Consider the following 23515-nt stretch of genomic DNA (forward strand, 5'->3'; position numbering starts at 1 on the left):
CCTGGGATCAGGCCCCATGGCAGGCTCCCCCCTCAGTGGGGAGTCTACTTGTCCCTCTCCCTCTGCCCTTTCCCCTGCTCGTGCACATGTGCGTGCTCTCGCTCTCTCTCAAATAAAATCTTAAAAAAATAATAAAATAGAGGTAATGCATTACATACATACTTCAGAAAATACTTTTTTTTTAAAGATAATACCTACATGCATAGTACTAGATATAAAGATACTGTCCTCCAGCCACCTAGTTTTCCTCCATGTGTTCTTCTGCCCCTTGCTTTTTCACTGAACTCATATCGTAGAGATCTTCCCATAAATGTACACATGGATTTGTCTTCTTCTAATAGATGTACCTGATTTTATTCAACTATACCCCTACTGATGGACATTTAGGCTCATTCTTTCTTTTTTCTTTTTTGCTGTTACAAACTCTACTGCGTTATCATTTACATGCATATCTTTGGGGCTTGTAAAGGTATATTTCTAGAAAAACAGTTCCTAGAAGCAGAATAGTTAGGTCAAAGGCTATGTAGATATTTTTGTTTGTTGGTTGGTTAGTTTAAAATTTTGATAGGTTAAAAAAATTTTTTTGGTAGATATTATGAGATTTCCTCTAAAGAGGTGGCACCAATTTAAATTCCCACAGTAGACATCAGAGTGCCTTTTTAGGAGTGGAGTTTTTGCAGGTAATTTGTCTTCTCTTAAGTTCTGTCCTCTGACTTGCAGAACAGATTTCTAATTCTGGGAAGTAGTAGCAGGTTGGCAACAACATTTCAGGCTTACTTTTTATTTAGTAATTGATTAGCATCAAATCCCCAACTCTTGGATTTTTCCAGGAGTTCCGCAGTGTGAAATATTACAAAGATCCAAGGCAGTCCCTGAGCTGGGGTTTAGGTGCTGGCTGTCGCCCTTCCTAACTGTACCGTCGCCTTCCCAGTGCCCCCTCTGTCCTCTCCCTGAGGTTGTTTCCTGATCTATAAAATATCACCAGTAATACCCACCTGACAAAGTTATCATGAGGATTAAATTCGATTACATATATAAAATACTAATTATGGTGCCTCTCAAATTGCACTCAATAAATATTCCCCCTGTCCTATAAATGTGACATAAAAGCTGACAAAATCAATAGGTTCATTCTGGACACAGTTGCTCCCTCTCGGGATTCTTAGATGCCCTAGCAGTAGAGGACCGTGTGGCCCCGGATCACGCTGAGGGTCAGAGTTCGCCAGCCAGCCATGTGTTTTATAGCCGTAGTCATGGCAGCTCCTTGGCTTTGATGGGGAGAGACCTTTATTCTGAGTGCCTGCCCCTTCCCCTCACAGCCAGCTGGCTTCTCTCTCTGCCTCCATAGATGTTATTGTCCCTGAGAATGGAGAGGCAGTGGGCACCAGAGAAATCAAATGCTGCATCCGGCAGATCCAGGAGCTCATCATCTCCCGGCTCAATCAGGCAGTGGCTAACAAGCTGATCAGCTCAGTGGATTACCTGCGTGAGAGCTTCGTCGGGACCCTGGAACGCTGTCTGCAGAGCCTGGAGAAGTCCCAGGACGTCTCTGTTCACATCACCAGTAATTATCTCAAACAGGTACTCGAAGACCAGTTAGACACCACATCACAGATAACACAGGAAACAGAGCCCACACGCAAGCCTGACCTCAAGCTAGCCAAGAATTTCCCTTTCACCACTTTGCCCATCTGGTTGGAATTTTATTTAGTTTTCCCATCACATGACCCCTACCCATCGGAGATGCTTGTGAACTGCAAAATCGCAGTTAAGGCAACACGCAGGACGGTGAAGATGTAAGTAAAGGGGCCCAAAGAGTCACAAAATAGATGATCAACCCATGGAGACTCTGCACGTTTATGGAAGGATATATTTGGGAACCTTGAAACAGGACTCTGTGCTTTAAGTAAATATTTATCACATTTTTTAATCGGCCACTCTGCTCAGGGCATCTTGATTTTCTTTTGTGTGTTCTCTTTCAGATCTTAAATGCCGCCTATCACGTTGAAGTTACGTTTCACTCAGGGTCCTCGGTTACAAGGATGCTATGGGAGCAAATCAAACAGGTGGAGCTTCCGTAGAGAAACATTTTCCGCCCCTCGTTGGCTCAGATGAACCTTAGTCACTAAAAGCAACTGATGTCTAGGATATTCTGTTGGTGTAGGGTGGCCATTTGTCCTGGTTTGTCTGCCTGGGAGAGTTCTGATTTGTGCCTATTCTGAAATAATAAGGAGCAGTGCCCCTTTAACGCTTAAAATAGTGCGTTTAAATGAAATTTTATGCAGCCATAAAACTCTCCTTCACCAGCTTCTTCGTATTCCTTTTTCCCAGCTTAAATGTTTTCTCAGACCCAGGCTTTGTTGCCAGAGGCCATTTGTGTGGTTTCTTTTCCTGAATTTGATGTGGCTCTTTTTCCATACTGAGTTCAGAAAGAGAATTCTCAGGCACCCCTGGCACTAACTGTACATGGTGAGGGCTTGTGAGCACGTAGACTGGGCCTAGTGTTCCTTGATGCTTTCCCTTGGTCTGAGCCCTGATTCTGAGGTCGATGGAATGGGAGAGGGGTCTTAGCCATCACGTGGCTCCTTTCTTCACAGCCTGCTCCTAACTAGTGGCTAGCCCCAAGGGGAAGGGTTGTTGGTTCTTTCTGGTGGTACCTGTCTCCCACCCTTGAGTGTTCTCACTGACCTCATCCTGCAGATCATACAGCGCATCACATGGGTGAGCCCACCTGCCATCACGCTGGAATGGAAGAGAAAGGTAGCCCAGGAAGCCATCGAGAGCCTCAGCGCCTCCAAGTTGGCCAAGAGCATCTGTAGCCAGTTCCGGACCCGGCTCAACAGTTCTCACGAAGCGTTTGCAGCCTCCTTGCGGCAGGTGGGTGTGTGGGAAGAGAGAGAGAGGAATCTACCCTCTGGGGAATATTTTGCCCACTGCTCTTCATATAATTTTTATAAAATTACCGGTTATTTTCTTCCTAGCTATTAAATGATAATATTATGGGAATTTTCATCGGTACATTTTTCATGTGGAGATTTTTCTAACTCCAGGGAACATGGAGGGAACTCAGTTAATATCTCCCCATTTCACTGAGTGAGGAATGAAAATCAAGGGGTAGGAATTTTGGGCGCCTGGGTGGCTCAGTTGTTAAGCGTCTGCCTTCGGCTCAGGTCATGATCCCTGGGTCCTGGGATCGAGCCCCGCATCGGGCTCCCTGCTCCGCGGGAAGCCTGCTTCTTCCCCTCCCACTCCCCCTGCTTGTGTTTCCTCTCTCGCTGTGTCTCTCTCTGTCAAATAAATAAATAAAATCTTTAAAAAAAGGGGGTAGGAATTTTATTTAAGTTATTTAGTATTTTAGGAATGAGTCAGAAAAAGGATGACTTTGTAACTGTCATACTGGTTCACAGTTATGTGACATCTGCTTGTCCCCTTGGGGTGGATGTGCGTGCATGTGTGTGTATGTGTGTGTAGAGTGTGGGGTGCAGAGATGTGGGTATGCATCCAGGAGGAACAGTTATTGCTTACCAAGAGTTCACTGTGTACCAGTCACGTTACAAACGTCTTGTGTAACTCTCATAGTTACCTTAGGAGGTAGCTGTTATTACCCCATATAATAGGTGAGGAAGCCAAGCTGGGGACTTGATAAGTCACATGACTTTTTTCTGTTTCCCTCCCAGCTAGAAGCTGGCCACTCAGGCCGGTTGGAGAAAACAGAGGATCTGTGGTTGAAGGTTCGGAAAGATCATGCCCCACGCCTGGCTCGCCTTTCTTTGGAAAGCCGTTCTTTACAGGATGTCTTGCTGCATCGTGAGTCCTTGTTTTTCCCAAGTAGATGGGAAGAAGGTTCTGGATACCTGACATTCTCCTGTTCTACCTTGGAGAATCCCAGTGTCTAAAGCTGCTTCCTTGCAAAGCTGCCTCAGCACCCCCTGATGTGTTTTTGAATTCCTAAAGTCTGTTTGGTCCTGCTATTTATACAGTTCAGACAAGATGACTGAAGTTTATTTAAATCGGAGCAGTTAGGTTACTTTCTACTAGTTTCCAGTAGTATCAGAATTTCTCCCCCCAGCATAATTACGACTTCCTACTCCTAGGTCCACATCTAAGAATCTTTTTTTTTTTTTTAAGATTTTATTTATTTGTTGGAGAGAGAGAGCAAGCAAGAGAGCACGAGCGGGGGACAAGGGCAAAGTGAGAAGCAGACTCCCAGCTGAGCAGGGAGCCTGACGTGGGGCACGATCGCAGGACCCCAGGATCATGACCTGAGCCAAAAGAAGATGCTTAACTGAGCCACCCAAGCACCCTAAAAATCTTTTTTTTTAACAAGAGATTTTATATATTTTTTAATCTGCAGTCTTCAAGATTTTATTTTTAAGTAATCTGTACACCCACTGTGGGGCTCGAACCCACAACCCTGAGATCAAGAGTCACGTGCTCCACTGACCAAGCCAGCCAGGTGCCCTGCGTGTCTAAGAGTCTTAGGGAGGTTGCCCAGCAAGTTCTCATTCCTCCTGCCTTATCTCTGTGTCCATACTTGATAGGTAAACCTAAACTGGGACAGGAGCTAGGCCGGGGCCAGTATGGTGTGGTGTACCTGTGTGACAACTGGGGAGGACACTTCCCTTGTGCCCTCAAGTCGGTCGTCCCTCCGGATGAGAAGCACTGGAATGACCTGGCTTTGGAGTTCCACTACATGAGGTAGGTTCTCCTGTCATTCATCTCTATGGGAGAAGATCCAGAGAAGAAGCCAGAAGCCTGGTACGAATTTTGTACCAAGAGCTACAGCACGCCGTGCCTCTCCGTGCCTGTGTCCGCAGATGTTGTAGCCAGTGTTCCCGTGTTGGGCCCAGAAATGTGCTCTCTTGCAGGCCTTCGTGGTCTCTTCCCTCTCCCTCCCATCCCAATTTCTCAGACTCTGCCTTCCGTTTGACTTCTTAGTCCTGAAGGCCTTTCAGTCTTCAGATTCCGTAATTCCGACTCCTTGTTAGAGGGGCCATTCTCTTGGCCCTCCCTCTGCACTGAGGGCCATGACATCCGGCCCTGGACAAGAGCGGTCTCAGGGGACTCCTGCCTATGTGGCAGCACGCTGTCGCGATTGGAGCCGGAGCGTTGCAGCCCCGGCCTCTCTCGTTCGCACCAGGTCTCTGCCGAAGCACGAGCGCTTGGTGGATCTGCACGGCTCGGTCATCGACTACGGCTATGGCGGGGGCTCCAGCGTCGCCGTGCTGCTCATCATGGAGAGGCTGCGCCGGGACCTCTACACTGGGCTGAAGGTGAGGCAGGAAGAGGGGGCTGCGGCGCTGCCGGCAGCCACACCCGCAGGGTCCTCTCCGGCCTGTCTTCTGTTCCTGTTCATCCAGACCTTCTGGCTTTCACAGGACATTTTTGGGCAATAATCAAGCTTTATTACCCTTACTTCCAAAAAACCTTAAACATTTCTCAGAATCGATTTTTTGGCCCAGTTTATATCTAGAATACCACTTTTACCTCTTGTGGTGGTGGTAAAAATCTAGATGACTCAGAAGAGCAGAAAGGTGTCCTGTAACTTTGCTGTTTTTCCTCTTTTTTTGCTCTTGATGGATACAGCCAGTGTTTGTTTAGTCAACAAATATTTATTCGTGACTACTTTGTACAAGACCCTGTGTTAAGCACCATAAGGGGATATCAAAAAGTGTAATTGCGAGGGACACATGACTGACTCAGTCGGGAGAGCATGTGACTCTTGATCTTGGGGTCCTGAGTTCAAGTCCCATGTTGGGCATAGAGCTTACTTAAAAAAAAAAAGTGCAATTGCTAGAAGCTTTTAAGAGACTTGCTGTTGGTGAATATTTCATTAAGATTTGGTGTTTGAGTGTGATAAATCCACCTTGATGGGTAAAATTTGGGCAGGTAGAAGGAAGAGGCTGTCCCAGCAGGAAGGAATAGCATAATGCCCAGAGAATTTGAAGGACACTAGTATGTTGGAACAGCTGTCTGGGAATAGAGGGGCATGATGTGCAAAAAAATGTTGAGAAGAAAGTACAGAACACCAAAATTAAGAGTTTCCATAGAATTCAAATTTCATTGTACATCATGAAATGCTGTTGAAATATTTTTTTTTTAGATTTTTATTTATTTATTTGACAGATAGAGAGATAGAGCAGGAACACAAGCAGGGGGAGTGGGAGAAGGAGAAGCAGGCCTCCTGCTGAGCAGGGAGCCCGATGAGGGGCTCAATCCCAGGACCCTGGGATCACGACCTGAGCTGAAGGCAGACTCTTAACAACTGAACCACCCGGGCGCCCCGCTGTTGAAAGATTTTGAGTGAAGGTGAAGTACCCTCAGATGGATGTCGAATTTCTCGCACCCAAAGCAACCACAAGGGACATGGAGACGTTCCTTTGTCTGGTCCCTACATGGGGGCAGAGTGGGACGGGGGAAGCTAATCATTGAGTATCTGGGTAGGTCCCTTCTCACAGATTACCTGGAAGCTTCTGGATAGAAGACGGGAATCCTTAGAAATGATTGCAAGAGCCATGAGAAATCAGTAGGGTGGAGGAAATGACTCTCCTACTGGCTCTCCCTCTTCATTTCAGAGGAGTTAGGCTCAGCACTGTCTGATGCTTTCCCACAAGTGGGCTGAGCTTCTGGATGAGTGATGTAATGTTCTCTGGAATTCAAGAGGCCCTAAGTTGGAGGCATGGTAAAAGTAAGATGAATGACTTTGATATTTGAATCCTTAAAGCCAAACCTGGGCTAACCAGGCCTACAAAGCAGTGGAAGGCAGTCTGCCCGAGAGACCTAGAAATCCTTTTTTTTTTTTTCTAATACTTTTATTTTTTAACTTTTTAAAAATAATCTCTACGCCCAATACAGGGCTGGAACTCACAACCCTGAGATCAAGAGTCACATGCTCTACCGACTGAGCCGGTCAGGCACCCCGAGACCTAGAACTACTTTGAGCCTCAAGGGCAGTTCCAGAGTCTGTTCAGGGCTTGGAAATGAGCTCATGCCTCCAGGTGTTGGCCTGCGCCACCTCTAGTGCCATGTGGGGTCATCCGGCCACTGCATGCGGCCTCCGAGGGGTGTTATCAGGCCTCACAGCTTGTCCTTCCTTGCTTTCCCTTGGCTTCCTTCTAACTGCTTTCCTCTTCCTTTCTTCCCGCCTGCTTCTCTGCCCTTGTCCTCTGTGTGCCCCAGCACCGGCTGCCTCGCAGTGCCCCGCAGAAGGAGCTCTTAGTGGGTTTAAGCACGCTGGACTGAGGAGTTGTCTTGTTAGTGACGAGTGAGCCCTTTTGTCTCCCCAAGGCTGGGCTGACGCTGGAGACCCGTCTGCAGATAGCACTAGATGTGGTGGAAGGGATCCGCTTCCTGCACAGCCAGGGACTCGTGCACCGTGATATCAAGCTAAAAAATGTTCTGGTAAGTAGAGCTGTTTCCCCGAGATAACGCCCTGCCTCTGTGGCTTAAGTGGCTGTCCGAGGGTCCGCCTACATGTGAGTGGGCTCACGGGGTGCGCCTGCCAAGAACGCACTGGAGTTGACAGCAGATAGGTTGATGGCATCTTGGACGTAAGGCTTGGGGAGTGTCAGGCTGCCTCCTAGGCCAAGCTTCTGTTGCTTAAAGTTTTTTTCTGCCGACACTGTTGGGAACATGTAAACGTACAGAACAGAGTGGTCCGATGGAGACCCACATACCGTTCATCCGGATTCATGTTCTCTTTCTCTGGGGTTCATCTCTCTCTGTTCCTCAGTCTCTCTCTCTCTCTCACACACACGTGCACACACACACACACACACACACACACACTTTTTTACTCAACTATAGGAAAGTAAGTTACAGATAGCACAGTACTCCTAAATACTTGATCTCGTATCTCCTATAAAGGACATTTTTCTGTGTAATAAAAATGCTATTATCACACCAAAGAAATTTAACATCAATACAATACTGTTAGTTAATAAACAGTTTATATTAACATTTCCCAGTTACTCAGACACAGTCCGTTTGTTTGCTGGTTTGATCCAGGGTCACTCCAGGGATCAGACGGGGTACTTTGTTGTCATGTTTTCCTGTCCTCCTTTAATCTAGAATAGTCCTTCTGCCCTTTTTTGCTTTTGTGATGTTTTTGAGGATTCCAGGTCTGGTTGTTGTTTAGGGTTTGGTCAGAGGTGCTGGATAAGGGCTGAGATGGGTAAATGCACCGTCAAAGAGAAGGTGATCATGAACCCAGCAGTCCTGGTATCTCAGTTCTAAAGAACCTTCTGAGCCGCTCCTCTTGAAGCTGTATTGGGTACCATCAGGGTGTCTCTGGCAACAGACATGATACATAGAAAGATGGCAGTGGTGTGGGGGAGGGGAGAGGTTGCCCTAAAGTCATAGGCTGAAACCTGAGAGGCTTATCAGTAGTCAAATGAGGCACAGATTTATTCTCTTGGACCTTTAGGAAAGGAAACTGCAGGGAATCCAAGCAACTCTCCTCAGCTGACCAGAGGACCTCAGCCTTCTTCCTTCGTGACTTTCTGCCCTGGGGTCTGGAGGTCCGAGGACAATCATCAGGAACTGAAATACTTTCCTCGGTGTCTTTCACTTTATTCATTCTTCCAAGACTTACCAAGTTTCTGCGATGTGCCAGGCACTACGCTAAGGGCGAGGTATACAAAGGCGAAGAAGATAGCCCCTGCCATCCAGGTTGCTGACAGTCTGGGAAGAAGGCAGGAGTGGGAACAAATCTGGAGACAGGGAGGCTTGATTAAGTGCTACTTGAAGGAGGACACCTGCTTCTGAGCTTGAGTGTGCATCTGAGTGCTGTGTGCAGGATCTGACGCAGGCTCACTCTCACCCTGCTTTGTTGGCAGCTGGACAAGCAGAACCGTGCCAAGATCACTGACTTAGGATTCTGCAAGCCAGAGGCCATGATGTCAGGCAGCATTGTGGGGACGCCAATCCATATGGCCCCTGAACTTTTCACAGGTAAGCCATGGGGCAGGGAGTGGGCTTCAGCAGGGCTCCGTACTTTAACCCTGAGGGCTACCCCTTGGGCTGAGTAGTATCCACAAGTACTCCTGGCAGATCTGGTGCAGGCAAGGGAGAAGCAGAGGAGGGAGACCTAAGGCAGGGCAGGTCGAAGGGAAGAGGTAGAGCGGGGAGAAGGAAAAATGCACACAGGAGACACCAGGTCTTCTTGTGCAGGTTTCTCTAGCTGTTCGCGCTGTAATTGCCATAATCAGCCAATTGGTTGATCAGTAAATACTGATTGAATGCTTTCTATATGCCGGGAGTTGGCCCTGATCATTAAGGAACTTGCAGATGACAGAGATGCACTGAGAGAGGTAGGATAATTAGGAAGCAGTATAGGACAGCATGTGACAAGGCACTAAAATGGGTGCCACCTAATGTGACGTTGGTGTTCAGACAGGTGATAAAGGAAGGTTGAAATGTTTGACTTTTGTGGTAGAAGTGAGATGTTGGGTAGAACTTGAGTCAGGTCTGGAAAAATTGGTCTGTGGGAAGGGAACCTGTAGGAAGTGTGTTTTTTGAGCTGGGCAGCATGAGTATGCTTTTTCATATATTTTGTTCCATTTAATACTCACGGCCCTTCTGTGGTGATGGTGATGCATTTTTATGGCCACGTCACAGATAAAGTCGAGTCCAGATTGGTGAACTTCAGAAAGCCACCCCAAAACACTAGAGTTGATGGAGCTGGGATTGGAATCTAGGTTTTTCTGGCTCTAGAATCTAACCATGTGTCACGAAGGAGAGAACATTCTGGAGGCTGAGGAAAGGGAAGTAGGAAAATTGCAGCATCAGCATGACAGGAAGGAAATCCACGTGGGGAGTTAACAGCAGACAAGGCTGGAGATGAAATGCTCTGAGCTTGAACTCCGCGTGGAGGAGCGAAGGCTCAGTGTGGGGGCCGTGAGGAACTTGAGCTTGTGCGCAGGCGCGGGCAGAAAACATGTTCGCGGAAGGTTAGCTTAGCAGCAGGAGGTGGAGGGGTTCGAGTGGGCAAAGCAGTGGGGCCCCTGTCCAGGAGCAGGCTGCTAGTGGTGTGTCGGGTGCCAGGGCAGCTCGGGGGGGGGGGGGGCGGGGGGAGCGGGCAAGATCGTGTGATCAACCGAACACCTGCGACCAATAGCAAGGAAGGGCCGGACGAGGACCCGAGGGCTCGAGCCTCACGGACGGGGCATGGTTGTGGCGTTTGCCGAGGCAGATTCGAAGGTCACGGCAGGCCCCTCGGCCGCGCGGGGAAGAGCTGGAATCGGCGACCTGCACGGCCTCCGCTCGTTAGCCTCGCGCACAGGGCTGCCCCCGGCCCTCCGCGGAGTCGGGCATGGAAAGATTGGGGTTAGCTGGACCCACAGCGCAGCCAAGCGCGCACGCAGCGTTTCTCTTCTAGATTTACTTCCTAAAGAAGTTCTATTGCCACTGCTTTTGTTTTCCTTTGGCGACTTCATATTTCATTTCCCTGGATTGTTTCTCTGCAGTCCTATTGCTGACAGAAGAATCTTCCAAAATACATTCTTCGTGTCACCTGCTGCCCTAAAACATAAGGGACTTCCTGCTGTCCATTGAATCAAGACTTTTCTGTCGGACTTTTAAGATCTTTACGTTCTGGTTCCAATCTACCCACCCACCTGTTTCCCAGCCTTATTTCCCTAATCCGACCTTTCAGGATGAATCGTTTTGGCTGTTCCATCAGAATCAAAGGCCTGTCCTCCTTCTTTGTCAGGCTCTAGCCTCGCTCTCCTGGTGTCTAGCACTACCCTCCCGGTGCTGTGGTTTTGGGTGTAGTAAGATGGGCGTTGTAAACGGTCCTGCCAATCAGGGTTCTTAGGGTAGGCAATGGATGTTAAAAGCTTTCGGAAAAAAGGTGTGGAGACCTCTGCAGACCCTGTGAGCGGGGATGCAGTCGCTCTCTGTCCCTGGCTCACTGTCTCGACCCTTCTCGCTCCAGGGAAGTACGATAATTCCGTCGATGTCTACGCCTTTGGCATTCTCTTCTGGTATATCTGCTCGGGCTCTGTCAAGCTCCCTGAAGCATTTGAGAGGTGTGCCAGCAAAGACCATCTCTGGAACAATGTGCGGAGAGGTAAGAGCCACAAGTCCTACCTTGTCCTGACCCCCCACCGCCCCACCACCACCACCACTGAGAGCAGCAGGACCACATACCGTCACGGAATCCAGGAAAGACACTGAAGTCAGGCCTTTGCTTTCAGGCAGTACTGTACTGAATTGTTTTTCTTTCTTTCTTTCTTTCCTTTCTCTTTCCCTTTCCCTTTCCCTTTCTTTTTCAATATTTTATTTATTTGACAGAGAGAGAGCACAAGTAGGCAGAGCGGCAGACAGAGGTAGAGGGAGAAGCAGGTTCTCTACTGAGCCGGGAGCCCGATGTGGGGCTCGATCCCAGGACCCCGGGATCATGACCTGAGCTGAAGGCAGACGCTTAACCAACCGAGCCACCCAGGCACCCCTGTACTGAACTGTTTCAAGAAGGCTTTTTTCTTGAACACTTCCAATTCTTCAACTTCCTATGCCAGTGCATTCCAATTTGTTGTCACAGTTACTACTAGGTTCTGACCTCAGTGTTTGCGGTTGAAGCCAGAACTCCTGAGCCCCGCCTGGGTGATTGGTCTGTGAGCTGGTCGGGCCTCATCGTGGCACGGGCCCTCTCCCTGACTCTGGCTTTGTTTCCATGTGCCTTTCTCCAGGGGCCCGGCCAGAGCGTCTTCCTGTGTTTGACGAGGAGTGCTGGCAGTTGATGGAGGCCTGCTGGGATGGGGACCCCTCTCAGAGACCTCTCTTGGGCATCGTCCAGCCCATGCTCCAGGGCATCATGGACCGGCTATGCAAGTCAAATTCTGAGCGGCCAAACAGAGGACTCGATGATTCTACTTGAAAGCAAAGACCTTTCTCCTTTACTCTCTATTTCTTTCCTTCCCCTCACCTTTTGGCCATGGGAAGAATTTGACATTTATTCAGAGAGCTCCCGAGGGAACTGATGCTTGCTGGGCAGCTTGAGACCTTCCCAGGCAGTGATGCCTCCCGGATAGTGAAGAGTTGGCTGGCTGTGGGGCGTGTTAAGCACCTCACTGATGCCCCAAGCCATCCTGTTAGCAAAAGATTGTCTAGGACATGTAAACGCCGAAGAATGCAATGTTCCAGCCTCAGTACTGAAAAGGAGGCAAATGTACCAATTGTCTGTTCACTGTATGTTGCTAAGACAGGCGGGGCACTGCAGTGGCGATAGTATTAAAAACTATAATTTTCATAATTTGGGCTCTAGCTAGGAATAGTTTGGTTCTATCCCGTCGTCGGGACCCTTAGGAAATTTGAACTAAGTTCCGGGATTGTGAGAACATAGGAGCAAAACAGCAACTTGCTGCTCCCTGCACCCGGATCTCAGGTTGCAGAGGTCAGAGGCCCCAGTGAGGGAGCTAGAAACAGAGCTGTCTGTTCCTTTTAGTGCCAGCATGTTTACATTTATAGGACTGACTACTGGGGGTGGGTGTCACGGTTACATCACCAAGAGGCCACAGAAAGAAAAAAAAATGTGTACACATATGTATATGTATACATATGTGATTGGATTTTGAGTTACTGCTAACCCCAGGATAGAATCTCTTCTTCTTCCCTTTGGTCTTGATTTTTTTCCCCCCTTTTTGGTCTCAAGATGGGGAAATTCCATTTAACATGGTATCTGAGTAAAACTGACCGGTACGGAGTAACTGGTGAGACCGGAGATGTGGGCAGTGATCTGGAGGCCGTGGGCTTCCCTGCAAACCTACTAGAAGGATACCAGGTTGTTTCTAAAACTTAGAAGAATCAAAAATTCCCATTTTTGTGTTTGAATCTAACACACTGATGTTTTTAAATTCCATCAGTGAGCTTTTTAACCGAGATTTCTTTTGCAACTTGTCCCTTCATTTTACTTTATTTTGAATATAACGTAAGAAGGAAAGCACCAGATGAAAGAGAATGCTTTTTGTAGCTCTGTGTGTGCCTCTCACATCTGTGTGTGTGCGTCTGGGACGGTTCCCCTCCCCTTCAGCTGGGAGGCGTGCTGGTGGGCTTTTGGAGCGTGTGTCAGGAAGTGTGCCTAAGTGGAGAAATTCTGGAGGGGAACAATTTACATGTTGATGCATCTCAGATCTTGACTTAAAGCCCCCCTCAACCAAGATGGTCCATTTGATTTAGAACACCAGGTGGGTGAAGGAATAGACAGTGGAGGTCAGTAGCCTCTGTCCATCTGCCTAATTTCCAAGCACTCTGGTCTCTCCCCTGTGCCTGGCCCCCAAGTCCGTGAAGCAGGTCCCTGAGTAGGTGTGTAAGGAAATGGGCAGACTTGCTGCTAGAATTTTGTAGGGTTGTTTCTGAGAGAATGACCTCTTCAACATTAATAGAGTGTAAATGTCATCTACAAGAAAATTTTCATATAACTCTTAAAGTTCAGTTTTCACTCTTTGACTCTGCTGGGCTCTGATGATGATACACTTGAGCGTAGTAAGCCTCCAAGCACTTGGAGCCTTTTAGAAACTCCGTATAGTGCTAAGAACCTTTTTACTTGCAAACAGTAAAGTGACCGACCCAGTGTCTTTGGGTTCTGTGTGAGCTCCAGCCTTGTTCTGGTGGAATGTTCAGTAGATCTTTTAGAATTGTTAACAGCCATTTATAGCTTTACTTCTTCAAGTCCACTCTATTCTTGTCTGCATTAACTTGTTTGTCCTCCTGGGGACTATGTTGGGGCTTCCAGGAAGCCAGATTTTCAAGTTTAAAAAGGAGAGGTGAATAGTGTCTACCTGCCGAAAAATCAGTCTGTTCTGTACGAAATTTCAGGAAAGGTCTTCTATAGTTCCCTTTCCCAGAGAGTCTTCCTTTACTCCAGCTCAAATCAGGAGTCCGTGCTTATGCTGTGGAAGCCGCATTCCTAACATTCTTCCGAAGTCTTAGTCCCTCCCCCCATTCAGGCAGGGGCTGGGGGGGGGGTCCTCTACCCAGTGGCCCTTTTCAGTTTGTCCCCTTCCCGCAGCTTAATCTGCTCCCAGGCACCAGTTTCCCAGCAGATTCCCACATTTTTTGCCTGAGTGAGAAGGGAGGATGGGAGAGACCAATGCTAAGTGAGACAGTAGTTGTGTTAACAATGCATTACAAAAAAAGCATTTTGAGAAAAGGTGCAAGATATTCCTGAAGATCTCCAGGCCAGCCAAAGTCCACGTGGAGATATTTGGAGGTGTTGTTTGAACACTCAGCGGGCTGAGTGCGGGAATACATATATACAACATATGCATACTTTGCTTCTGTTTTATAACATTGTCAGCTAATTTGGGATTCTTTGTTCCTTGGCATCCATTATTATTAAAGTGATGGAATGCCATGAAATGTACTGTACTGTATATTACTTGGGAAGACACTAGGTATTCAAAGAAGTCTGGGAGCACTTGGGCTGTAGCGGGCTCAACAAGACCAAAGTCCTAAAGATTTTACCTCCTAGCTTTGGTTGTATGTGCTCCCAAGTGGTGAGGTGAGATTGTGGCTGGGGGAAGAGGAAAGATGGGTCGGGTTACCCTTACTGTGTTCCATCCTTCTAATCAACTTCATTGGGGCAACTTACCCCAGCCTGAAAATGATCACCTGGCCATTTTTAACACGCTTGAAGTCCAGTCACTTGCGTTACTTCAGAACTGAGTGAGGGACCTTCTTGCAGAGCAATCAAGAAATGGCGGAGCCTGGGACCCCGGAGCCTGGGGCCCTGGAGCAGCTGACCCTGTGCCTAGGGAGCTGGCAGGGAGGTCAGTCTGGCATGAGTTGGGGAACGCTTGTCTGGCTGAGGTTTCCACGGGCGTGCCCTAGTTCCTTGACCCTCTTTATAAAGAGTGGCTCATTGATGGAGCAAGCCTTCCACTTCTCTAGGAAGGAGGGCTGTGCGGGTTCTTCCCAGACCAAAGAGAATCACTTGTGACTCCATCAGTTTCAAGGGGACAGAGCCTATGTAGCAGCTTCTCCTAATTTTTAACACTACAATTCAAGGAAACAGTGAAGGAAAGGACATATTACTGCCACAGATGGAAACGGGGGCAACGGTAGAACTCCCCCCAGTACGTGCCAGCTCTCCGGTACATTTTGGTGCATCCTTGCTGAGCTGCCAAAGATGGCTTGGAAGTTGTTTCCCGACGAGAGAGGGGGTTTGGGGCGGCAGGGCTCCAAAGTAGTAACTGCACTGAATGACACTTTATTTTTTTGGCTTATTATTTAGCACTGAGAAGCCAAGAGGGATCGGTGATTATAGTAGCACTTAGGGGGCAGAGGTCCCCTGTGGCCTCGCTTTGGAGAGAAGGCAGGCTTGCTGTTCATCTGGCTAATCAGGGAGTCTCCGAAGCCCATACTTCGCAGCAGGATAAAGGGCCCTTGAAGAGTCCTTCGCCAAAAGAGTAGTTGCTTTCTTTGAGTTTTCAAAGTTTGACTTCTGGATTTGCTGGATCATATAACCCACTTTTTCTTTAAAAGAAAAAAGTGGTTTTATCCTTCTAAATATGGGGGGAAGCGGTTAGGGCTAGCGCTGTATTTAAGTGGGTGAGGAGGGAGCAACCTTCAGAAACTTGCATCGCAAACTCCTTTGGAGGTTGCGAGGAACACTGCTGTTCTTAAAGGGGTTTTATTTTTAACTTCATCTGCTTTGTTAACATCCAGTCCAGTCGAGATGCACGTGGAGACCATGGGAATACCTGGCCATCCGACTCAGAGGGTTGAGAAGGAAACCGGTCTGGACAGCGTGTTGTCTTTTATCCTTATGTAATATTTTTGTTTGTTTTAAAGGACTAATGTCTATTACAGTGTTAATAAAAGTGTAACATACTAAGTGTGTAGAATAAAAGTGCAATAACAAGAGGAAGTTACCTTGGCACAAACCTCAGTCCTTCACTCTCCCTGTGCCGTCTCTTTCCATAATATGGCAAACAAGACTGTGTTGTGTTTTTAAGAGTCATACCTATGGGTTAAATCTTTAGTGTCGTTTTGGATGGTTGGGTTTGGTTTTATAGAGTGTTCTGTATCCTTGTGGGGTTGCACAGATACCACACGTGCTGTAGAATAAAGATCACATTAACGTTTGAAGTTCACCTCCCTTTGGCTTTGTTTCCCTTCCCTCCTGGGGACAGAAGGATGCTGGAGCACCTTACTCCCCCGGACACTGCTCCGGATCTCTGGGTGCTTGACGTTATCACTACCAGAGGCTGGGGCAGGAGGATGGGAGGAGCAAGTAGGGTGAGAGCAGTTTATTTTTCAGAACCTTTCCTGGATTCACACCCTTTTCCCCAGCTTCTCTTCAGCACGGACTTGCTGCATTGGGAGCTCGTGTATGAGCCGGACTACTCTCTATTCCGCCGTGAGAGAATCTGAGGGTGGAAGCTACATACTGGCCCATCTGCATTTTCTATCTGGGCTCACCCCACTGTTGGGATCCGCTTGCTCGGCATTGCGTGGCGGGCACCAGCATCGGCCCCTCGCAGCCGAGGGCCACCCCTGGCCGTCACCGCTACCGTGGAAGGTCAGCAGGCAGCTTGCCGGGCTCTTGCACAGGGTGTGTGCCGGGTGGTTTTTTTTTGTTACAGGATCCTGCTAGTGTGGCGGCCTCACTTTTTGCTGCAACTGGTGCTCCAACTGCAGCACCCGTTCAGCCAGGAGGGGGCAGCACACCCCAAACAGTTGCTGTGTTTGTGCCCGAGTCTTCCAGGAAAAGCCGCAGTGGAACCCCAGCGGTTCCCAGCCCGCCCTGCCACCATAGACGTTTCATGCACATAAGCCTCTCCCCCTGGAGAAACTTTCCACCGGCTCCAGCCACCCTTCACAGCTAAATGCATCCGTCCTGGATGCATGTTCTCTCTTGTCATGTAAAGTTCAGGGGGACAGTTCGCTTCACTTCCTCTCTTACCAGGACGACTTTGGAGAACGTAGCTGGTGGTAACACCTTTTTAGCCTGGGCATGCTTTCCCAAGAACACCTCCCTCAGCAGGCGACTGTGCAGGGTAATCGGGGTGGCCTTCCCGGTCCTGTGTTTGGGTGGGGCTCAGAGGGGAGAGGCCACCAAGTGTCTGAACATTATTAAATTCAGCTTCAAAACGTCTGCCTTTAGCAGGATCCCAAGGAGGCCCCAAAGTACTCACTGACTAGCCTCCTTTCAAGTGCAGTTATCATGGGGGGCTGTGCGCTGGTTGAGCCTCGTGGGGCCCTCCTCGGGATGACCTGCTCCTCAGTCTATTCTAACGGTAGCATTTCAAGTCAGTGGAAAAACAGACTGTTTTATAAAACTGGCTATCCACCTGAGGAAAAGATCATGCAACAGAAAAGGTAAAGATCTAAATGTTAAAAAAATAATAAAAATGAAGGAGTTTTTCTATCTGCTAGGCACTATTCTAAATGCTTTCCATATATTAACTCATTAATCCCCACCACCACAACCCCATGTTACCGATGAGAAAATGAAGGCACAGAGAGATTAGCCAGAGCTCGGATCTGAACTTAAGAACTGCAGCTAGCTCCAGAATTTCCGCTTCTACAACTAACTGGTACACCATGCTGCCTCTGGGGGAAATGCACGTCAGTATGCTCATGGATAGTTTGGGGACAGGGAGAACTTTCTTGAGTGTGGTCAGGAACCCAAAAGCCATAAAGAAAAAAATTATAGAAATTACAAAGAATGTAGGGGTGCCTGGGTGGTGCAGTCAGTTGAGTGTCTGACTTGGTTTCAGCTCGGGTCGTGATCTCAGGGTTGTGAGATCGAGCCCCGTTTTGGGCTCTGCACTCAGCAGGGGGTTTGCTTAAGACTTTCTCTGCCTCTGCCTCTGCCCCTCCCCCCTGCTCTCCCTCTCTCTCTCTCAAATAAAGAAATTTAAAAAAATTATAAAGAATGTGTATGCAGCCAAAGACACCAAAACCAAGATTTAAGACAAATCACTAATTTGGAGAGAATAATTGCAATATATAACTGATAAAGTGTTCACATTTCTTTTTTTTTAAAAGATTTTATTTATTTGACAGAGAGACATCAAGAGCAGGAACACAAGCAGGGGGAGCGGGAGAAGCAGAAGCAAGACTCCCCGCTGAGTAGGGGGGCCAATGCAGGGCTCGATCCCAGGGCCCTGGGATCATGACCGGAGCGGAAGGCAGATGCTTAACGACTGAGCCACCCAGGTGCCCCAAATGTTCACATTTCTAATACATGAAGAAATCAAACAATAAAAAAATCTACAAGCAAATCGGCTAATGCATTTTTGAAAAAGATGTGCATCCTCATCAATAGGGAAATACATATGAGAAACAAAGATTTCCATCTATTGAATTACTAAAATATACTGAACTATTCGTAACTGGGGGGGTGAGCACTTCCCTACATTGTTGGGAAGTGGGTGTAACTGCAGAAGGGCAATTTAGCAGTATCTTTTATGAAAATTTTAAATGCATATATCCTTTTCTCCAGAAATGATTTCTATGCAGTCCTTACCTACAGAAGTATTTTCACAGGTATGCAAAATTATGTAAGTATAAGGATATTTACTGCATCATTATTTGTAATACTAGAAAGTTGGAGGCAATGTTCATGTCTGGCAACAAATGAGGATTAAATTGTGCTCACCCAGTGGAATACTATGCAGCCATTAAAAGGAATGACACAGATCTCTATGTACTGACAAGGATGTTTATACTAGGTCACTGAGGGAAAGAATAAATAAGAATATATTTCATATGATCCCTTTTTGGGGTAATAATCCCTCCCATCTCCCATAACCCCAAATTCTCTAGAGATCTAGTCTCTCTGTATATGGCTAGAAAAAGGTTTGTAAAGATACATAACAAACTAATAACAGTGGTTTTCCTGGGAGAGAACTCCAACTTCAATGTATTGCATTTCTGTTATTCTTTTGTTCATCTGCTGTGAACACCTATTTTACTTGCAATTTAAGAAAATAAGTGGAATGGCTAATTCAAGAGAAAGGAAATAAGTATTGGAAAGATATTACAGGCCCACAGACCAGTGGGTAGGAACCTCGGTAGATCTGCAGGCAGCTGCCAAGGGCTTCACTGTGGCTGTGAACAGTCCCCTTCACTCCCTCATGAGGCGACAGGGAGAATTTTCTCACTTGGCCCAGCACAGGTCCCAGGCCCATCTCGTAGCTGTGTTGGCTCGCAGCTGGAAGGCTCTGTCCCCTCCAGATTCCACGGCGGGAGGCAGGCATCTAGACCTGTCTGCCCATCAAAACTGCATTCAGTGGAGGAGATGTAATTCCTGAAAGGAAATCAAAGAACCGTTAGGAAAGGGACCTACGTTCAGGACAGGCTCAGATGACGTATGTCCACTATAGTTCACCTCTTGAGCTGCTCAGCATCCGCCCCCTCCCTTCTGGCACTACTGGGAGGCAAGGCGGTGAAAGTAGATGTACAGATTGAAGCCCAAGCATGGAGGGGTCATGGCTGGGGCTCTGGGAAGGACATTAAAGAGAAGACCCCCTTGGCTTCTCTTTCTTCTCCCTTCCTTGTTGTCTCAGCAGGGCGTCCCAAGGAGATCAATCCTAAAGATGCTCAAGCATCTAAGAAGATGCTAAATGACAGCCTTTCTATATGTAGAATCCAGGAGTTGAAAAGGTAGAAGGATGGGCCAATGCCAGACTCAATGTGAAGCCACAGGCTCTGAGATCCAAGCTGGGAATGTGCCGAAATGATGCTTAGTCTGAGACCTCTTAGTGAGCAGGATTTGCTTACAATTTCTAAAAACTATTACTTTCTATTTGATGCCTGCTAAAAATATATGCATAACATCCTTGCAAACTATGAACCATGATAATTTTAAAACCATGTGAACTTACCACAGTGTTGAAGCCCCTGTGTGTTCTTCCAGATGCCAGCCCTGTGTCTCTCTCCTGCTCCATGGTTACCGTTGTGCTCGTCATTCTCTTGCTCAAAAAACAAAAAGCTTTTCCAAATATACATGCATTTTAAACAATATATAATTTTGGATTGCATGTTCTTGAGCTTTAAAAATGGTATTACCGGGGCACCTGGGTGGCTCAGTCGGTTAAGCTTCTGCCTTCGGCTCAGGTCATGGTGGGATCGATCCTGCATCGGGCTCCTTTCTCAGTGGGGAGCCTGCTTCTCCCTCTCCCTCTGCCGCCACCCCCTCCCCCCGCCGCCGCTCATGCTCTCTCTCAAATAAAATCTTTTTTAAAAATGGTGTTACTTGTATTTCATCTTCTATAACTTTTTTCTCTTCACTCAGTATGTCTGACTTTTATCCAAGCTAATTGGCTGTCACTGCAGTTTGTTCTCACCATGAGAGATCATTCTAATGTGTGAATGTACTGCGATGTGGCCCCTTTCTCAGAGAACCCACTTTCGGTTTGCTTGTTTCTCTAACTGCACCTGTTTCCTAGCCCACTAATTCCTTCTGTCTTATTTATCGTCTTGGTTCTCCCTTTAAGGGTGAGTTCCAAAGTCCATTGTTTTCCCCCATCTTTTTTAAAGTTTTTATTTTTACTTATTTATTTGAGAGAGGGAAATCACGAGTGGAGGGAGGGGCAGAGGGAGAGGGAGAAGCGGACTCCCCACTGAGTGGGGAGCCCTATGAGGAAGAGGGACTCGATCCCAGGACCCTGGGACCATGACCTGAGCTGGAGGCAGATGCTTAACCAACTAAGCTACCCAGGCGCCCCTGCCCCATCTTCTTAAGTTGGATACTTAGCTCATGAATTTTCAATTTTCTTCCTTCCTCACACAAATGCTGATGTTTCAAATTTCCCTTGAATTATAACTGTTGCTGCAACCCGTAAGTTTTACTATGAAACATGTTTGTTATGGTTCAGTTTCAGTGTTTTCTATTTGCTGTTACTATTTCTTCTCTGCTCTGAGTTTTACGTGGGTATGTTTTTAAATTTCCAAGTGTGAGGAAGAATTTCTTTGTGTTTTTGTTAATGACTTACAACGACGACGTTGTGGGCAGAGAACGCGGTCTGTATGACGCCAGTTTTTAGAAATTTGTTGGAACTTGCTCTGTGGGCTAGCTTGTGGTAAATTTTTGTAAGTGTTTTATGTGTTCCTGAAAGTACTGGGTATATTCATTACTTTTTTATGATTCATTGATGTGAGTCCAGTGTCCTCTTTGAGACTGGAAACGGCAGGATGGCAAATGCTCTTCTGTTTTGCCCGGTGTCTGGCACACGGCAGGGCCCACACTGAGTGCTCTCTTTGCCCCTCCACACACACTCTGTCCCCTCTCCGCTCAGCTCCCTGGCCTTTGTGCACCCGATCTTTTGCTCTGCGCTTCCATTGCTCTCGTGGGAGTTTGGAGGGTGGCGGGAGAAAGGCTGCGGAATTTTTCACCCTAGCTCACCTTCAGCAACGGCTGCCTTCCTTCCCCCTGAAGGTCAGAGCTCCCGTCTGATGGCGCTCCTGTCTGATGGCACTCCTGCAACTACAGCTTTTTTTTTTTTTTTTTTTTTTTTACGATTTTCTTTTTTTCTTTTTTTAAGGAATCTCTCCCCGCAGCGTGGGGCTCGCACTCAGACCCGGAGATCAGGAGCGGCGCGCTCCGCGACTGAGCCGGCCGGGCGCCCCGAGCTCGCACCCTGCACCCTCCACGCACCACCCCTCCCTTTACCCATCGCTCTCGAGCTTCCGTGGCTAGGAGTCTTGGCTGCTTTGCTGGCCGCCCATCGCCCTGCTTCCGTCCTTTCGACAGCCCTTCCCTCACCTTTCCTCAGTTCCCCGTTTCGAGGACGCCCTCTCTTTCCTGTGGTTGACACCGTAGCATGACGAATACGTGTTGAACAAATTATGTGGAAACATCATGCACGGAGTCACACAGAGCTCAAGAGGGCATCTGGTGTCTGGGGAGCTGAGAGTTTGGTGAGGCCGAGGGGTTAGCGGGCAAGGTGGCCCTGGAGAGAAAGACTGGAAAGCCTGGCAGGGGCCCGAGGGCGAAGGAACCTGCAGGCCACGTGTCACGTTCCCAGAGCTCGGGTTCCTGAGCCACAGACTCCCAGGCAGAGACCCGTGCGCAGGAAGTAGCAGGGAGCCCTCCGGGCCTCCTTGGATCAGCAGTGAGAGGAGTGAAGGAAGCATGAGTGAGCCCAGGGGCATCTGCAGCGTAGGAAGTGGCCAAGGAGGCCTCCGCCGGCCCGCAGAGAACCGCAGGCTGCAGACAACACTTCCCACCTGTCCCACCTCGAGGCTGCAGGGAGGAAATCCAAGGTCTCGGCTTGTTTTACCCAAGAGAGGGCACAGCCCATGTCTTTGGCCCCAGAGGCAGATCTTAAGAGCCTGCATTCTTCCGCCCCAGACTTACACTTTCTCCCCCTCCAGCTTCTAGGGCCCTCACCAACTCAGGGAATACTTGATCATGTGGCCTCGTGAAGACCTAGTAAGTAGAATGAGAAGCTGTGATAAATATCCCTGCTGTTACCTTTTTCTCTCCTGAGACACGTGAGCCCTGGGCAGCAGCTCAGGAGGCTTTCAGAGACAGAAGTGGAGTTGGGAAGACCACTTAAAGCATCCCATTTAGGGGTGTCTGGGTGGCTCAGCCAGTCAGGCGTCCAGCTCTTGGTTTCGGCTCAGGTCATGATCTTGTGGACTGGGGGATTGAGCCCTGCATCAGGCTCTGCTCAGCATGGAGTCTGCTTGAAAGATTCTTTCCCTCTGCCCTGCCCCCTGCTCGCTCACACACTCTCTCTCTTTCAAATAAATAAATCTTAAAAAAAAAAAATAAAGCATCCCATCTAAGCTCCTCTGTGACAGCAGAGAACACGGAGATGCAGAGAAGTAAGGATGTTGCACAGCCAGCTGGCAGGGAGGACAACACTAACACCCATGTCTCCTGATCCCAAGCTGGTTCTCCTTTCGTAATTATGGCTCCCACTGGCCCTCTGAGTTGAAGAGCAGGCTGGCCGACGGGTTTCTTCATCTCCCTTCCAGTGGTGGGGTCTCAGGTATGGCATCCCCATCCAATTTCAGGCACGAAGGAGGAGTCTGTGGCCTGAGATACAAGAAGAGCTTTGGAAGAAGAGCTTGCTGAACCAGAAACTGAGGTGAGGGATGAAGGCCAGGGCAGGTGAGCAGAGAGGCAGCCTGAGGATGCTGCCAGGTGCTCACAAGTTGTGTAGTTGAGGTGGGGGGGTCACCAGCTGGGCTGGGGTTTGTTTGACAGGTAACTTCTCCATCCCCTGACCCGAGGAGGAGGACCTTTGGCTGGACAACACCACAGGCTGGATCCAGAAGAGCCAGCAGGAAAAGAAGGGTCTGGCAGAGCAGAGAATGAGGGCTCTGGGCAGCTTGAGAAGGTTTCCATTTGTCTTTGGTGGGTCTGTTGAGCTGCGGGAGGTAAGAGATTAAATTTTAGAAGGTAAGGCCTGGCCCAAGGAGGTAGAAGATTTAAAGATTTTATTTATTTATTTGACAAGAGAGAGCACAAGCAAGGGGAGTGGCAGGCAGAGGGAGAAGCAGGCTCCCCGCTGAGCAGGGAACCCGACGCAGGGCTCAATCCCAGGACCCTGAG

At 48.2% G+C, this 23515-nt stretch overlaps 1 protein-coding gene across 2 annotated transcripts in view; it reads left to right on the forward strand.

The window, feature by feature from the left end:
* DSTYK (dual serine/threonine and tyrosine protein kinase) overlaps positions 1 to 16089 on the forward strand; it is a 47510-nt gene extending 31421 nt beyond the window's left edge. The window contains exons 4-13 of one of the 2 annotated variants that reach the window (XM_027611992.2): positions 1349 to 1581; positions 1983 to 2066; positions 2701 to 2877; positions 3678 to 3807; positions 4542 to 4698; positions 5141 to 5273; positions 7288 to 7401; positions 8838 to 8952; positions 10937 to 11071; positions 11691 to 16089. In XM_027611992.2, the coding sequence (XP_027467793.1) occupies positions 1349 to 1581; positions 1983 to 2066; positions 2701 to 2877; positions 3678 to 3807; positions 4542 to 4698; positions 5141 to 5273; positions 7288 to 7401; positions 8838 to 8952; positions 10937 to 11071; positions 11691 to 11878 (1466 nt within the window). In that variant the 3' untranslated portion in view covers positions 11879 to 16089. Of the gene's footprint in view, positions 1 to 1348; positions 1582 to 1982; positions 2067 to 2700; positions 2878 to 3677; positions 3808 to 4541; positions 4699 to 5140; positions 5274 to 7287; positions 7402 to 8425; positions 8809 to 8837; positions 8953 to 10936; positions 11072 to 11690 lie in introns of those variants that run through there. The other variant, XM_027611993.2, reaches the window with a different exon arrangement.
* The last annotated feature ends 7426 nt before the right edge of the window (positions 16090 to 23515 follow it).

The sequence above is a fragment of the Zalophus californianus genome, chromosome 10 (genome assembly GCF_009762305.2).
Source record: "Zalophus californianus isolate mZalCal1 chromosome 10, mZalCal1.pri.v2, whole genome shotgun sequence".
Taxonomy (NCBI): Eukaryota; Metazoa; Chordata; class Mammalia; order Carnivora; family Otariidae; genus Zalophus; species Zalophus californianus.